Source organism: Ylistrum balloti, unplaced genomic scaffold, assembly GCF_031769215.1.
Source record: "Ylistrum balloti isolate Yb309-2 unplaced genomic scaffold, AGI_CSIRO_Ybal_v1 Utg369892, whole genome shotgun sequence".
NCBI classification, from domain to species: Eukaryota; Metazoa; Mollusca; class Bivalvia; order Pectinida; family Pectinidae; genus Ylistrum; species Ylistrum balloti.
In genome coordinates this window covers 857050-875468 of record NW_026782024.1, presented here as the reverse complement: position 1 = coordinate 875468, position 18419 = coordinate 857050, and the positions used below count along the sequence as shown (strand labels likewise).

The 18419-nt window shown below is 37.1% G+C and overlaps 1 protein-coding gene across 1 annotated transcript; it reads left to right on the top strand.

Annotated features, from left to right (window-relative positions):
* The first annotated feature begins 458 nt into the window (after window positions 1–458).
* LOC132546493 (sodium- and chloride-dependent glycine transporter 1-like) lies at window positions 459–18223 on the top strand. The gene is made up of 15 exons (XM_060210211.1): window positions 459–488; window positions 867–1026; window positions 2916–3047; window positions 3422–3592; window positions 5641–5701; window positions 7646–7778; window positions 8049–8183; window positions 9228–9331; window positions 12419–12543; window positions 13124–13236; window positions 13468–13608; window positions 13760–13859; window positions 14054–14154; window positions 14548–14709; window positions 17984–18223. The coding sequence occupies exons 2-15, from the start codon at window positions 912–914 to the stop codon at window positions 18221–18223; spliced, it is 1833 nt and encodes a 610-aa protein (XP_060066194.1). The 5' UTR covers window positions 459–488; window positions 867–911.
* The last annotated feature ends 196 nt before the right edge of the window (window positions 18224–18419 follow it).

Genomic DNA, 18419 nt, shown 5'->3' with positions numbered 1-18419 from the left:
TTTGTTTCCAGGTTGAGATGACGTAATGGAGGTTTAGCATAAGTAATAAACTTCTTATTATTTCCAGGTTGAGATGACGTAATGGAGGTTTAGTATAAGTAATATACCTCTCTTTGTTTCCAGGTTGAGATGACGTAATGGAGGTTTAGTATAAGTAATAAACTTCTTATTATTTCCAGGTTGAGATGACGTAATGGAGGTTTAGTATAAGTAATATACCTCTCTTTGTTTCCAGGTTGAGATGACGTAATGGAGGTTTAGCATAAGTAATAAACTTCTTATTATTTCCAGGTTGAGATGCCGTTGACATTATATACGTTTTACTATCTTATACTTCCTATTGTTTGCAGGGTATGATATCGTTAACACTACAGATCTTTAGCGTTATGTCTAGTATCAATACCTTGTGTCTTTATAGTTTCCAGCTTGTTGTAGAGATAACATCAAAGATGAAGAATATAGCTTCAGTTAACGATCTGGAAAGCGCAGTAAGTAGTTCAAAAAAATAAAATGTCAGTTCAATGAGAGTCAGAGGCTCAAACTCGCTCCCAAAATTGCTGTAGATTTCATCAATAAAATAAATTTCTGTAAGTTTTATCGCTCCCGTATTTGTATTAGGATTTAACTGCTGTGCAATGTTTGCTACTTTTACAAAGCTTATAAAGCGTATTTTTGGGATGGTACTTTCATCAACTGGACTCATTGCTTAATTTAAGAAGCGTTATGACAGATGTAAATATGATGAAAAGCGATCTTTCATGTTTAAACGCTGAATTTTCACGTTCTTCTAGTATCAGTTGATTTTTTAAAAATCTAAATCCGAGAGTTATCATAAAATAACAAAAGATTGCGGATGTGTTTTGAAGGATTCACGGAATTGGGCAGTCCTGGTGAGGGAGGAACCGGAAGTGATGAAGCGGGGAAACTGGGGAGGGAAACTAGAGTTTATCCTTACGTGTGTAGGGTACGCAGTGGGACTTGGCAACGTTTGGAGGTTCCCCTACCTCGCATATAAAAACGGTGGAGGTACGTAGACCTGACTAAAGCCTATTTCAGTTTCATTGATGAAGCCATAATTTGCCGGTATTTATTACGAAATATACTTTAATCATACTATTTACCATTCAGTAAAGCTATTGCGTGCTTTGTTCTTTTTTGTTTCACACCTGTGATATAACTGCGACTGGTCGATTCAGTGTGAATTCTTTTCCTACGAGTCTGAACGACCTACTTGTTTTACTACAAAACGTAGAAATCTCGGGACATCACGTGCGAATTTTAAAGCTGAAGGCGACGTTATGATTGACAACAAAAAACATCAAGAAAATACCAACATTGCATCATAATCATAATCCAAACTCAAATTCCATGAAACTAGGACAGAATATGAACAAAAGAAAGATTTACATGGGGACTCATGAAAAAGTACAAGGAGAATAAGACCTGGCCCTACTTGTATAAAACATCTCAACTTGAGATTTCCTCAAGTCGAGATTTTCCTAATATCTAATATCTCCTTGAAAATATCTTGTATGAAAATTCCTCGAGGAATTTCAGGACATCCTAGCCGATGACTTCCTCCTGTTCCTTGAGAAAATTTTATACAAGCCGTTTTCGAGGAGATATCAGCTGAGGAAAATCTCGACTTGAGGAAATCTCAAGTTGAGATGTTTTATACAAGTGGGGCCAGGTGTTTTGGAAGAGTGTCTTCTGCTTCATGAATGACACCTGACATGTAAACCCCGGTCAATCCAAGTAAGTGATATCACGTTCCCAAATGAGAACAAGGTATACAACAAAGGAACCAGCAGTTAAGACAAGGGCTTGGTTGAACAGCTAAACGAGCTAGCAATAAGTTGTTTGTATGCATTCTTGTGAAGTTTTCGGATTCAATAAAATCGGGGGAGATCCGTGTCCTCATTATTAATAGGCAATGATAAGATAATGAAAATGCTAGATTTCTTAAAAAAAAATTCAAAATGATTTTCTGGAGATATGACCAATTTTTATTGATGTGTCCACAACGTAGATATGAGACACATGCTAAATATAATATGTCATCCAATTACACATTCATTCATCTGTCATTAATTTCGTTTTGATTCTTTTAGTTTCAAGAACCAAAGTGCCAAAATTCAAACCTTGTGACATATATTTGATATGAAGAAAGCCAACTACTGATCCTCTACATATCTAAGGATTTATGTACGTACTGGAAATTCGTCTCGTGTTAAAACGACAAAATTTATAATCTAATTTCCAGTATGTGCATGAAAACAAACTTAATATCTCTAATCTTAAACAATCTAAATCATCTTGTATTGTTATTATCACAACATCAACGGAATTAAACAGAAACTAAAACTTGCACAATTGTATTTGAAACGGTTCCTCATATGTTCTTAGCCAACCAAAACGCTCCCTGCAACCATTAATGACGTAGAAGCTCCGCCCACTTTCTAGTTAAGTTGTCGATAGATATGGGTCTTTATGTAAATTATTTAAATAGTTGTCTATATCGATTCCTGCTGTACATACCCGAAATACCTCAAATCTGCCTCTGAGTCGTGAAGGTAGTTCACTAAAGTAGATCGATAAATCAACGGACATCGGGGAGAGGTATCGACTAGAGCTTGTGACGTGAGACTCATCTGAAGTTGTCAGTATGTTGAGTTTAAATGGAAATATGCTTTACAAAATCATTATTTTAGAATATACAATTTATGTCACCTAAACTGTCATATAATCGTTATCAACATCACATATGGAGTTGCAACTTTATAGGCGTTGAATTCTGCTTTTCAGATTAAAATTAACATTTATTTATAATTTGGTTCGTGAAAAATTCAAGAATTTGATACTAAAATCTTTGAAAGATGTTGGACATTTCCAATTCCTTCCTACTGGTGTTGTAGGAGCCTTCCTGATCCCATACTGGTTCATGCAGATCTTCGTGGGAATGCCCCTATTCTATATGGAGTTGTGTTTTGGTCAATTTGCCAGTCTTGGGCCTTTGGCTATATGGAAAATCAACCCATTGTTCAAAGGTAATATAAGTTTAAAAAGCTGACCACGTGACCTTGATATCGACATGGTTTCATTTCCGTGGTCTGGTTGGTGTTGTCAATCACAGTCTCTTTCGGCTGCGACTAGGCTGCTGCTCGGCGACTTCACACGACAGATAACTCACATAAAACAACATATTTAATTTGTATTCAATTAATAAACTGGCAAATGCCAAAAAGGTTGTTTACATGGTTTGGGTACTTCTTGGTGACACAAAATACTATATTTCTCCTATTACATTACATATAAATGAGAGCGAAGTTGTTTACAGGGAAAGGTCACTTCTATGTGAATTCACGCCACATATAATGTGTATTTGGCAACACGTTTTATATGACAATAAAGTTGTTTTCAGGTCTGGGCTACTGCTCGGTGATATCATCGGCTTTAATTGGTCTGTACTACAACGTCATCATCGCCTACTGCATTTACTACTTCTTCGCGTCAATGACGGACCTGTTACCATGGGCACTGGAAACTGACATAGCCGCTGGATCGAACAGTACCAATGTGACTGTAAACTTGGGTACGTGATCAGCTGGTTTATTAATGCTAGATGTCGTTATTGATAGTTCGTTATAAATCTGGAATGTATGGCGTTGACATAATAGGTGATATCAAAGAATAGTCTACAGAATATTCTATAGAAATCAATAGAATAGTTCAATAGTTCAGTTAGGTATATATATGTAATAGTCTATAGAAGCATAGTTTTAAGAATAGTGTCTATCTAATACATATAGACTATACAAGTCTGTAGAATAATATAATAGTATTTAATTGTATAACAGTATATAGAATAGCCGAAAGAATAATCTCATATATGAGCAATGCAGTATAACAGTAAGTAGTCTCTAGTGTGAGATAAGAAATAGGTTAATTTTATTGATAAAGTTTTGATACCAGTGTCAGATTATGTTAAATTTGTAAATTCGTAGCACAAACATAAAATGTTAACTTTACTGTTAAGGAGAAGAGTGAACTCATTTGTTAATATCATATACCACGGCACAGACCCATCCATATCTGTAATCTAATTTCTACTTTCTTTTATTTAAAAGAAGTCTTTCCTTTGAGAAATAATTACACAAATCTGTTAGTCAATCCAATTCAATTTTATATTGACGTCATTTTTGTTTAATAGGGTGATAATGAAATAATGGGAGAACTAAAACCGTGAAACACACCCCAACATAAATCTAAAAGAAACGATTCACCATAAGGAGAACAGAAAGGGATATCCCTAGTGTGCTGGGGAAATATTTAGCATACATTCTTCAGTAATTTTAATGGGAGTGAAAATTAGCGATTTAAGATTATATCTTAGCGACCTATTGCGAGTTTTAGGAATGGCTATTTACGGGCGCAATGGTACGGTTTTCGCAGATTAATACTGAGAACAAAGTATATAACTCCCAGTGATATATACAGCTTTTTTCATAAATGTAGACATTTAAAAAAAGATTTTTTATTTTTATGTGCTTGATGCATTCTGAACGTGATATTTGTCAGGATTATATTTTCAGCTGGTGACATTTTGTTCGATATGTGCTATCCTTTTGGGAAAACAGATTGTTTAATATCATTTAAAACATTATTCAGTCTAAGCACTAATATCCTTAAGTTGGTGTGGGTCTATAAATCCCGCACTCATCGCCTTCGTGAGTATGGTTGGTCTGCGTCACCCGGTTGTATCTCCTCCGTGTTTCATATTTCGATCAAATTGTCTCCTTCATTTTAATCGAGTCCCCTATGATTTCAATGTGACTTTCAGAAGTACTCACGTTAGCAGTCAGCACATCACATAGATTTATACCTGCTTTGCGACCTAATTGCACTAGCAGGAGAGATAAATAAACTATAAAAAGCAACTACCGTTTTACCGGGGAACATTAATGTCGTCTTTGTTCTCTTCCTTTGGAGATCCCTGGTTTAACTACACAAGTCTTTCTTATAAAAATATTGACTGGTTATAAATGAACAAAAACCAAGAAAGTTATACAACGGACATGTTATTTACCTTGGTGGGGATACATCAGTGCCCAATGGAGGCATACAAATGCCCGGATACACCATATATATATATACACTATTCCGCTCCTTTTTCGTTACCAGGATACACTATATCCTGTTTCCTTAGTAACATGAATTTCTCTGTTATATAAGGAATCGTGAGGTGAAAGGAGTCGGGAGGTAAACGGCGAGTACGCTTACCAGTGATCTATTATTATTAAACGAGGGAAGGAAAGTAAAACAGATTTCTTATCTATTTCAAGAACTCAGACAGGGATCGAATATGGAAGTTCTGGCTCGTCTGCCACTTCATCGATAAAGAGAGGTTCATTTCAGGCGGACATAGGGCCTAGATATTCTCCCTCTCCAGGAAAGTTTTTCTGATGTATAACAGCATCATTTCCTGTCTAACGCTCAGCTGATTAAGATAAAGTCATATCAAACAGAGTGTATTGTATTATGTTCTGATTGATAAAAATGAGTTGCATTTGATGAACTACTTGAGAGTGCGGCAGGTGACTAGTGACAAGGTGTCTCTTACATTTGTTTTTATCATTACAGGGTTGAACACAACTAACTCAACAACAACAGTAGAGAAATCAGAAAGTGAGAAATATTTCTAGTGAGTTACAGTACTTTTCCCCGACCACAGTACTCTCAGTAATGTCCTTCATCTCTTACTTATAAAATCTAACCTACACGGAGGCATCTAATGTAAGTTTGATGAAGACACAACAAGACACTGATATGTAATGATAGACAATAAAACCAGTTCAGGGAGGACAATTACAACCACATGGTGTATAAAAAATTGAGGTGATGCTAGCTCTTAATTGACGTGATGTTAGTGCTAAATTGACGTGATGTTAATGCTAAATTGACGTGATGTTAGAGGTAAATTGACGTGATGTTAGAGGTAAATTGACGTGATGTTAGTGGTAAATTGACGTGATGTTAGAGGTAAATTGACGTGATGTTTGCGATAAATTGACGTGATGTTAGAGGTAAATTGACGTGATGTTAGTGGTAAATTGACGTGATATTAATGATTAATTGACGTGATTTTAGTGGTAAATTGACGTGATGTTAGTGGTAAATTGACGTAATGTTAGTGGTAAATTGACGTGATGTTAGAGGTAAACTGACGTGATTTTAGTGGTAAATTGACGTGATTTTAGTGGTAAATTGACATGATATTAATGATTAACTGACGTGATTTTAGTGGTAAATTGACGTGATGTTAGAGGTAAACTGACGTGATATTAGTGGTAAATTGACGTGATATTAATGATTAATTGACGTGATTTTAGTGGTAAATTGACGTGATATTAATGATTAACTGACGTGATTTTAGTGGTAAACTGACGTGAAGTTAGTGGTAAATTGACGTGATGTTAGTGGTAAATTGACGTGATGTTAGAGGTAAATTGACGTGATTTTAGTGGTAAATTGACGTGATTTTAGTGGTAAATTGACATGATATTAATGATTAACTGACGTGATTTTAGTGGTAAATTGACGTGATGTTAGTGGTAAATTGACGTGATATTAATGATTAATTGACGTGATTTTAGTGGTAAATTGACGTGATTAAATTGACGTGATGTTAGTGGTAAATTGACGTGATATTAATGATTAATTGACGTGATGTTAGTGGTAAACTGACGTAATGTTAGTGATTAATTGACGTGATGTTAGTGGGGAAAACATGGGCTGAAGGGCATATTACTGTGTGGTACAAAGACAGGATGTGTAGGATAATGATAGTAAACATTTGGCAATGCAAAAGACAAGGTGTATGTGGCGATTGGAAGTACATGACTTATATTATAGAAAATCATGTAAAATACGTGAATGACAAAAGCACGTAATATCATTTGATAATAAGAATATCAAATATGAAAGATTGGGAAATTATCTTTTTATTAGGCAAATTGAGAAGATGGGCCTTATATAAGATAATAGCAAATATGCCAAATCACAAAGTTCGGGAAAAAAACAAAAAACATGGTTTACAGAAGGCCGTAAAGACACACATGTCAATCACCATTTATCAAAACTTTCAGAGTTAGATGCAGTAGAGTCAAATTATGATTAAACTGCACCATACAGATGTTTCGTCCCTCTAGGACTCGTCAGTGATGCTAATGACCTAAATTTTGAAGCCTAGGAGGCGACTGACGAAATTTTTTTGTGATAAAAACCTACATGTGTATATTCTGAATTGTGACACCATTCGAATGAATTAAAACCTGTCACGCAGTTTAATGCAAACCATGGAGACTAAAAGCCCACCAGCAGGTAAAACAATGACTAATTATAATTATTGGGCACTATAAAAGACATGGTTCGTATTTTATATTACACCGCAAATGAAAAATACATGATTCAGTAAGATAAAAGACTGAAGTCGTGATTGGCGATACAAAATGACACCCTTTATCTAAAATAAAAGCTAATTGGCCAATTAACAAACATGGGAAACCTTCATTTAGAGTCAAAATATACCAGATATAACATAATGTCCCGCCGAGACCAATTGACGGTTTACTTTATCTGTTTTCAGTGAGACGGTCCTGAATATATCTACTGGTCTAGAAGACATGGGCGGTGTTCAATGGCAACTAGCACTTTGTCTGCTGGCGGCCTGGGTTATTGTTCTGATCGTCCTGTCCAAAGGTATCCAGTCACTTGGCAAGGTATGTGGCAACTATTACACTTATAAGTATAAACAAAAGAAGACGTTTAAACATTCAAATTGAAGGATATAATACTAATGAATAAAAATCGTGCTAAACGACAGCTGAGTAACCGCACTATTACTTTGCTTCAGGCGTAACCTCTGTGTATTGTCGACGACAAAAAAGAAAAGAAAAAAAGAAATGGCAGGTTGTTAAGATGAGAAGATATTAGAGACATCTTTCAGTACTGTTATAATCACTAAATGCCAGCTTTATCTTTTCGTCAAGGTCGTTTACTTCACGGCGACGTTCCCCTATCTTCTCCTGACAGCCTTGCTGATCCGAGGAGCAACACTACCCGGAGCAAGTGAGGGAATCCAATACTATCTTACTCCAACATGGGATCGACTTCAGGATTCCACGGTAGGTCTTCTCTCAACACATTTCATATTCTTTTAAAGATTTTTGACAACAGATGGGGTAGCGTTTGATCACTGAATGTTTTTATGCTCTCCAAAACTTTTCTTGGAGCATATAGTCATCGCTTTGTCCGTCCGTCATTTCGTGATCGGAGAGCAACATTGTCAATAGTTGAGCAAGGATTATGAAACTTGATGTATGCATTGGACATACTAAGACGATGTGCAGTGTCTCAAATTTCGGACCCGAGATTTCTTAATGAAAGTTATTTCATTTTGTTAAAATGTGTGTCCAAATCAGAACTTGAAATTGCTTTAAACTGGGATAATAATAAATTTGCTATATAATCATACGAAGACAATGTGCGGTGTACCAATGTAAGGGCTCGCAATCCCTTAATAATAAAGTTATCGGCCATTGAAAAAAGTTGTGTCCGGAGCATTATTTTTCTTGTGTTAAATCTTGGATTATACAAATCGGTGCATACATTGATCACACCTTGACAAAATGCAGTGAACCAAATTCAGGGCCCGTTATTACAGTTTGTTAATTTTTTTGTCCAGAGCAAAACTTGATATAGCTTGCATTTAAACTAGAATATATAAAACTTCATGTATATATACGAAGGCAATGTTTCTGTGTACAAAAGAGCTAACGCCCTCTGTTAAAATTTCGTGTCTGGAGCATACCTTTTTGCGTGCATTAGACGTAATTTGAAAATGAAACTTGGTGTATAGATTGGACATACTAAAAGTATGTGCAGTGTTTCAAGTTTTGGGCTTGCAACCCCTTAATCACAGCGCTATTGTCCTTTGTAAAACCTTTTGTGTCCACAGCAAACTTTGCTTTTCATTTAAACTAGGATAATGATACTGTGTATATCGTGTAGTACATTTGTCATACTACGATAATGTGCAGTGTACCGAATTCGGAGCCTGAAACCCCTTAATAATTACACTGTTAATGTCCTTTGTTAACACTTTGTGTACAATGAAACTGTTTTCGGGGAGCATTCATCACTTTCACGGATTCTCTTGTTGTTTTCAGGTATGGAGCGATGCGGCCACTCAGGTGTTCTACTCCCTCAGTGCCTGCTCTGGTGGGCTGATTCTTATGTCTAGCTTCAATAGGTTCGACAACTTCTGTCTCAGGTAAAAGTCATTCTTTCGATAGCCGTCCCGTTTAATCTAGGTTCGGTAATAATCCACGGTCTGGCTCTGAATTCTTGGTATGGGCTTATGTGCAATGAACAGTCTTTCCGCATATGAGAAAGCCTTTTATGTGGATGTTTTGGTGTCGGAAACAATACGCCTTTCTCATTCATACCGATAGGGTGATTGTAAACTGACCAATACTTGATTGAAAAACCAGAAGGTTTCCCGATAGAGTTGTGTCCCGAACGGAAATGCGACTTCATAGCATAATATTGCTTTTTTCAATATTTCTTGACACATTATTAAAATGTAACTGTATATATTCTTGTGTATAATCTGGTAGAACTATCTTTACGTTTCTTAATGTAAGTCATTTTAACATAAGGTTATGCGAAAACATGTTCGATTAAAATTTTAAAAAAAAATGATTACTGTTCACATTTGAATTTATTTTTTCGCTTACCCTCATAAATGTAAAAAGAAAAAAAAACTATGTATTTGCCGTATAACGTATATTGAGAAAGGGAAATGAGACTGATAAAGACAAAATAAAACTTAAGCTTGTGAGATAATTTATTTTGCTAGGTATTATCTGAAGAGACCCATACTGTCTATGGCCTGCGGGTAATTTGCTGTAGGTAACGGAAGCCTCGACCACCGGGAGCTATTTCAGTTATATATCGATAACAACATATCAACTATTCCATCGTTGCTGCAATAATGTTTTATCTTAAGACCTGTTAACAAGCGGTACTATTAACACACCACTGACTTTAGAACTCTACAACTCAAGGACACATGTTCGCACAGACTGTATATGACATCATCGCCAGAAAAAAAAACACTTTGTGATTTCAATGAACTTTCATGAGCGTTTGTGATAATTGTATTCAGGAGGGTTGAACCAAGGGTCGTGTCCAAACTTTCCAAGTGACGGGGCTATCCTATATATATCTCGGCGGACGTCCTCGGGGAGATCGTCCACCCACTTGGCCAGAGACGCTGTATCGATCGGTTTTGTAGCTGCGCAGTTTCCTTCTCACTGTTAACATACCGTTTACGTGTTCTGTGATATCAAGTAAATCCGATTCCCAAAACAGAAAACTATTTGTTGTTAAGCAGGAAAAATAAAATGAAAATCAGCCAGTTGTCAAACGAAATTGCCTTTGTCTAACACCTACTTTACATTTGAATGGCACGGGTGAAATTTGTGTATGCGGTCTGGCACTTCCTGCCTTTTTCCTGATCGGACCGATTTTCATTGCAGACGCGGCTTCATTTATTGACGACTGACTTCAACAACAAATTAAAATGATCAGTTAGAGCTCAATTTCATCTTTCATAAAGGAAATAATATTTAAAGATCGATATGATAGTCTGTTGACCGATTAAAATCTGGCTTGTGACTGTACTGCCCAGGGGCTCACTAACAAGTCCATGAACGACTTGTATAAAGGACACAGCGTCACTGAATGCTTGAAACAGCAACTGTCAATGTTGTCATTTCTCAACCAATCCGATAAAAAAGTGAACACTGACATCGTTTCGCTGAATGTAGCTGTTATTATGGAACCCTATCAACAGTTACCCGGCCCCATGTATTACCGGCGGTAGATCAGTACACTTACTTTGAGGAGAAGTGTACCATTTTGTTCCTTACAAACAAAGAGTGCTGAAGAATGGTATTGCTCCACGCCACGTGAAGATGATTTTCATTCAATCCTCCGGATACTGCACGAGCTCTTCGTGCCTGACCAACTTTCACCAGTATTGACCCACATGCAGGCATTTAATGTTAAGTGCTTCGTGTAGTCGCGGACATCACTGCTGCTGTACCGGTAATACTCAAGCGTCTCTGTTCTAGGGAACGACACAGCACGACCGTCCCTTACCATCAAGACCATTCTAGATTAATTTTCTTCGCCATCAATTTCTCCCATTTCTACCAACGCATTCCGCTTAAATACAGAATTATCCGAGTTCTTCTCCGCACCGGATGTCAGGATGCACATCCATCATAACTCTAAGTTAGGCGGTACCACTGCCTGACATCCCTCCAATAAAAATAAGAGGGAGGTCTCCATCCCCGGGGTCCTGTACCACTCCTCCCCGGGGTCCTGTACCACTCCTCCACGAAGTCTTGTGTCATGTACATCTCCACCTAAGTCATGTCGTCCATGCGTGTATAGTAGGTAGAACAGGAAAAGGAGAACAATGCCGAGGAAGATCTTGTTCTTCGTGTGGGGTGGCATCACTTCCTTGGGTACAGCCGCATTTTAAAATATCTTTAAAACTTTCATTTCGGGGCAGAGTCAACTGCAAACAAGTGATACATATCAAATTTGATATTGTGGATCCTATTAGGAGTGCTAGACGGTGAACTGTTTCTTTGTGTATCTTGAAGCTTACATCACGTGCCCTAGTCTCGTGAACAACAATCCTCTACGTACAACTACGTCTTACAATTAGACACAATACTGCCATAGGCTCTTGGACGCCTACAGACCAGTCCATCATAATTATCTGTAACATATTGTCTTCTACCAGATGTTCAAGTTATTCTGAAGAGATGAGTTTCCATCAATATTTTTCATAGCTTTGTTTGAAAACAAAAACAAAAATTGATATGTCCATGAATAAGGCTAATCCAAATCAAGTTTACGGAAATGACAAAATAAATTAACAACGGTATGTCATTTCGTCTGTACCTATAATAGGAACAAGTATAAAATCGTCAGCTCGGCACATTAGAATGTAGAGTAAGTCGTAACAACGTAAGTACAGAGTCATATTTATCTTGAAATAGAAATTTGAAGACCTGGTCTCATGCAAAGAAATAGATTAGCGCTGAATAACATTTACCTAACCGAGATGACGATCAAAACTATATAACATATCATTTGTTTTTTAACCATTTCAATACGGCGAGAAATTGTTAGCAATGAGTTAGATATTCATATTAGTTAGTAATGGGTGTCATTAAACTCGCACAGTAACGTATTTTGTTTACTTCGTTAGTGTAGGCATGATGACGTACAAAGACGTAAACAAAATAAAGTGAACTAGATGTATTTCGTACTACAGAGACGCCCTTATTGTGCCGTGTGTGGACTGTCTCACCAGCTTCTTCTCCGGGTTCGTCATTTTTACTGTGCTGGGCTTCATGGCGAACGCAAAAGGGGTCAAAGTTGAGGATGTAGCGACAGGAGGTATTGTCTGTGATAAATGTTAAACAACAGATGGAAAAGGCGCGAGAAATGGTCAATTAACCGCACGTGTTTTTTTTCAGCACTAAGGGATTTTTGTTCATATTAATGAAGAGGAATTAAATGTCTTTAGTTCTGTAGTTAGATTAAAATCGAAGTAAGAGTTCGAGCAGTGCCCTAACTCTTCATAATATGATAATGAATCTCAATATCGCTGTTATTTTTCTACGATGAATCTTTGCTAAGGAAGGGCAAGTGTTTTTCAAACACCGACGTCACCCAATCCTGCGCTCGATACATTTTCTCTCGAGAAGGCAATGTAATAATGTAAGATTCTAGGAGAATTATGGGAGTGTCGAATCTGTTCTTATTTAGGTGTCTAGTTCTTGTTAGATTGGTTAGATTCAGTATGAGTGTGACTCTGTATGTCTTAATAAAGCCTAGTATACAATCAGATTTCAACGTTCAATAAGATTCGGTATGTCGATGTCACTCGTAAGATGTGTAATAATTAAATATATTCTAATCCAGGTAGCTGGTTCAGTAAGTAAGATGTGTTATAATTAGTTTTATTTTAATCCAGGTAGTGGTCTAGCCTTTGTTGTGTACCCTGAGGCCATCTCTAACATGCCAGCGCCGACCGTCTGGGCCGTCCTCTTCTTCTTCATGTTACTCGTCATCGGCTTCAGTTCACAGGTTATTGGGTTTATATCGTTTACATTGTATAAATGTTTTGTCTGCTAAACCCGCCTTTTTGCGACGGAGCACAGCCCTGGCCGAGAGCAGCGTAGTTAAACCAAAGCTGTGTATCTATTATACTATAAGCATTACAGGAGACGTTCCGCGTTCAAAGGGCGATAACTCACACTGATTTCTTCTCTATATAATCATGCAACAAATTAGATATTCTTTTTATCATGTTTTCAGTTTTCCATTATGGAATGTGTAATGTCCTCGTTCATTGATGAGTATGCGCATATTCTTCGGAAGAACTGGAAAAACTCTTTCTTGTTCCGGGTAGGTGTGGCAGCGCTGTTCTATTTATTGGCCCTACCCATGACCACAAGGGTAGGTACTCTTGAAATACTGATCCTTTCTTCGTCCAATGAAAAAATTCTGTATCAGCCAAATGATTTGTAATTAATTCCTCATTCTGTTGTTCGAACGTGTGTATTCCATGTCTTCTCAGTTACCAAATTATCTCTTGTACAAACTACAGGGAGGCTTGTATTTGCTGGAGCTGGTTGACTCGGCCGTGAGTGGCTTCCCCTTATTATTTGTGGGACTCTTTGAGTGTATCGTCATCAACTGGATATATGGTAAGATAACATAACAGTCAGATCATAAGACATGTAGAAAGCTATAGGCCCGCCTGTTGGTATCTGCTTTGATAAAGGAGGCAATTAATATGACGGCGAGAGTTCATTTTAAAACATTTATCAACAATCGGGGTTTTAAGTTCAATCATAATTGGACACTGTACATTGCCTGATAGGTTATATATTTATTACAGGATACTCGAATTTTGCAAAGGACATACAGATGATGATGAAACGGACTCCTTGGGCATACTGGGTTTACTGCTGGTGTGGGAAGACCCCTCTAGTATTGTCGGTATGTGTAATGTTACCTTACTCAGGCTAAAGCTGATGTTAAGGGAAACTTCCTCTATTACTATCTGTATGTGAACTCTAACTGGGTTTACAGTTGGTGTGAAAGCAATTCCTCTGCAATGCTGTCGTTACATGTTCAATCATTTTACGGTAGTAAACCGATTTCTTGGGAGAAGATAGTAGTGAATAGTACTTACGGACGTTAAATCTGGTGATTACATAACGTATACATTCTCGTTTATTGTTTTACAAAGCGTTTATATAGTAACATCTTTCTTTAGAGCCAGTAAACTTACAATTTAGAACAACACATTTCTCCGGCGTTATGATATGTTTGTGTAAGTTAATCTTATTTATTTCAAAATATCTCGGGAGCATGTATTATATGTTGTAGGTGGTGATTGTATTTAAGGCTGTACAGTACGAGAAGATCACACTTCTAGAGTACGTGTACCCCGCCTGGGGGGAGATGTTGTGGTGGATGGTAACTCTGTTCCCTATAATGGCTATTCCGGGCTGGTTCCTGTTTTACTACTGCAGGCACGGAGGCTGGCAGGTACATCTGATTCACTAATATAAAAATTAACTGAGTATTACTGAGACGAACAATTTGTCTTGACCTAAGTGCACTTGAATATCATTATTTCTGCTCTATCTACCTATGATGATAAGACGACGTCATCGATATTTTTAGCTACAGTAAAGTATGTAATTCGACTGATGGGTTGGTTTTGACGACGTCATTGATGTATTTGGCTATGGTAGAGTACGTTTTTCGACTGACGTGTTGGTTTTGACCACGCCATGGATTTTTTAATTATAGTAAAGTACGTAATTCGACTGACTGGTGGGTTTTGACGATGTCATTATGTTTTCGACTGTGCCGGAGAGTGTATATCTTTTTTCACAACGGATTATGACTTGTATGGCGTATTTTTCATTCAAGAACATAATTTTAACTATTTTTTTATTGCAAAATATTACTATTTACTGACAAAAAAGCATAAAATTATTACATTTCTTTAAATTATCACATTTTCTATTTGCAAAATTGACATTTTTCACTTGCTAATGTTGGCTACGGGTCCTCTTGGTTGTTTTCAATTGTTGGGAAAAAATTAAGGCCGGATGCAATGAAAAGCTATACATATGACCCATTTAGAGGAAATATGCGCCATTTCTACCATGTTGTCGAACTCTGTGTATACGATGCCTGCCGCCGTTCGTTCTCTTTACAAATTTTACCTGAGATGGACACTGAGAAAAAGACTGGATATCTGCGAAGAACGGTTTTTCGAACGTGTTAATTGGCGTTAACCGGGTTTGTTACCGTGGGTTATTGATTTTAGAAATATTTACCAAAGACTTGTGTGAAGTACAAAGGACAGATTCGTTTCTAAAATAATTTAAAAAGTTAGCAGCACAGAAAAATGCATAAACAGAATGTGTTTGTTAGACGTAGGAAAAAATGTCGTAAAGTAAGCAGGAAGATTATCCGAGTAAGATATGGCACGATTCCAAGCACGTGTTAGGTTTTCCGGGTCTCTCTAGGTTGTTTGAGGGCATTAAAAAGGAAGGTAAATAAAAGATCGGTCGATCACAGATCGTTGATTGACTACAAAACCAAGATCACTACAGCGTTCGAAGACAAGTGAGAAGCTAGACCCCTCGGGTCAAAACCCCTTTAATCGGAGCTGACTACATGTGGGATCATTGCAGATTTGACCGACGTGTCCAACATCAAAGAGCTTAACTTAACTACGGTGTGTGCTTTTTACTCGTCGTCATCGATCATTTTTCCCAGTATGCACGGGTAAGCCTCTTGGAAACAAGAATACAAACACTGTTTTGGAAGCTTTCAAAGAAATATTTGCCGAGAGGAAACCAGAACTAGTAAGATCGGACCACGGAAAGGAGTTTCTGAATGACTCGTTTAAACGCTTCTTTAAATCCCTAGGGCCTCACACACGTAGCGAGTTAAAGTGCTCACAAGCTGCTTTTAGCCGAATCGTTTATAGGGAAATTGAAAAATATCATGTATAGGTACTTCCACTCGAATCAGACGTACAGGTTCACCGACGTGTTACCGGATCTCGTTCGAAGCTACAACAGTAGAAAACATTCAAGGCCGCACGTTTTGCCCCCAAAGCCTCATTTCTATCGGAAGAAAGGACCAGAAACCTTTGAAGAGAACGCCGTACAAATTTAATAAAAGGGATAAGGTGATATTGATTTATAAGAAACGTCAGTTTCGTCGCGGATGGTAACAGAAGTGGACCGAAGAAATATTCATAGTTTCTCACAGGTATTACCGAGGAAATATTCCTAGAAATCGTCCAAGAAATGTACCCGATCGCATCGTGTTGTATTACGGAGAATATCTGCAGGTTTGCTTTTTTTTTTGTGGCCACGAAACAAAACTAGTATCGAAGAAAGTAACTCATAATAGCGACGGGAGTCTATTCGATAAATATTACCTAAATCAGGCCAGAGGTGGAGCCGACGTTTTTAGAGGAGATCGGATACAGCGAGAACGCGGATTGGGTGTATCTTTAAAGGCATATTCAAATTGGCCGCCCCTCTGGTAAGATCGGGAATGAAAGCCGTGACGCCCGTATTAAAGTCTAGTGTTAAAGTTTTGGGCAAACAGGCATTAAGAACTGGGATTAATTAGGCGTAAAATTTGTTGAGTAGTAACGAGAATTTTCGTTATGATTTGCTTCACCAACGACTTCAAGCAAATTTCATATAAATTTGAAATAAAATGTATTTAGTTCATTCTAATTCCCCTTAAATTACAATAACTTGGTAAATAAAACAAAAAATAAAATAAAAACAACAAGGTGTTCTATTACACCCTTAAAATGCAGCGGGCAACAATGAGTCGATTGGTCATCGATGACACCGTTTGATACGGGTTCTTTACACTTTCCCGACAATTGTAAACAACCCGGAGACCAGTAACCAACATTAGGATATCACCGAAGTTCAAATTACGCATTTTGAGGCAAAACTGTTTTTTAAAGGCAAAGCTTTGAAAAAAAAAAAAAAAAAAAAAGAAAAGAAATGTAAGATGTTAATAGTTTTGTATGTATTTTTTTCAAGTAATGCTTTTGGCAGTAATATTTTGTAAGTAAAATTGTAAAATGGTAAACTTTTGACAATTAAAACTGCAAATAACAGAAGCAAACAACAATAAACAACAACAAACAGCAGCAAATGTTTGATTTTTGTGTCATCATTTCATATTTTGAAAAAAAAACAATGAAATGTGTAAGCGAAAAATGTAAATTTTGCAAATAGAAAAATGCGATAATTTAAAGAAATGTAATAATTTTATGATTTTTTTTTGTCAGTAAAATAGCATTATTTCGTAATGAAATAAAAATGTTAATATTATGTTCTTGCATGCGAAATACCAATAATACATGCCATACAAGTCATTTTCCGTTGTAAAAAAAGATGTATACATTCTACGGTACAGTCGAAAACTTAATGGCGCCGTCAAAACCAACCAGTCAGTCGAAATACGTACTCTACCATAGCCAAATACATCAATGACATCGTCAAAACCATTACATAGAGGGGCGTACTTGAAATACGACAAGCAGAACAGGGGAGACAATTCGGGACAGGGGCGATAACTCTGTGAGTGATGACTTCACAAACTCCGCCATGACGATATAATGTGGATGATGTTGAGGAGCGTAGGGGTTTGCTAAGGCCGCCAACTTGGATTAACACCCCCCCCCCCCCAATCGTCATCTAATCACCATAGGCTATATTTGTATTTCACCAATCACAATCTGCGTTACTTTCTACCTACTTAGGTTTTGGCGAAGTTGACAAAACCACTGCCAGAGTGGGGACCTGCTGAAGACATCAACAGGGATGGAATTCGCTATAAAAAGAAATCAGCAATCCAGATGGAAATTTCAAACCCAACCCCAACTACCTTCATAAGGTATGACGACAAAGGGAAGGATAACGAAGCTTTCACGGCTGAGGAGAACCTATCATCCCTGGGTTATCAGTTTCCTCCGGACTATGATGAAGCTACGCATATGTGAATACGAAGCAGTGTCCAAGAAAATGAAAAATGATAATAATAATGATGATAAAAACTTAGCGAAAAGCATAATTACAAAATATTGATCCATAATAATTTATAGCGTGTTCTCTGGGGATAATGAGTAAACATTAATTACCTTAAATTATGAAACTTTAATACATTTTGCATTGGATTATGGTTTAAATCAAAACACC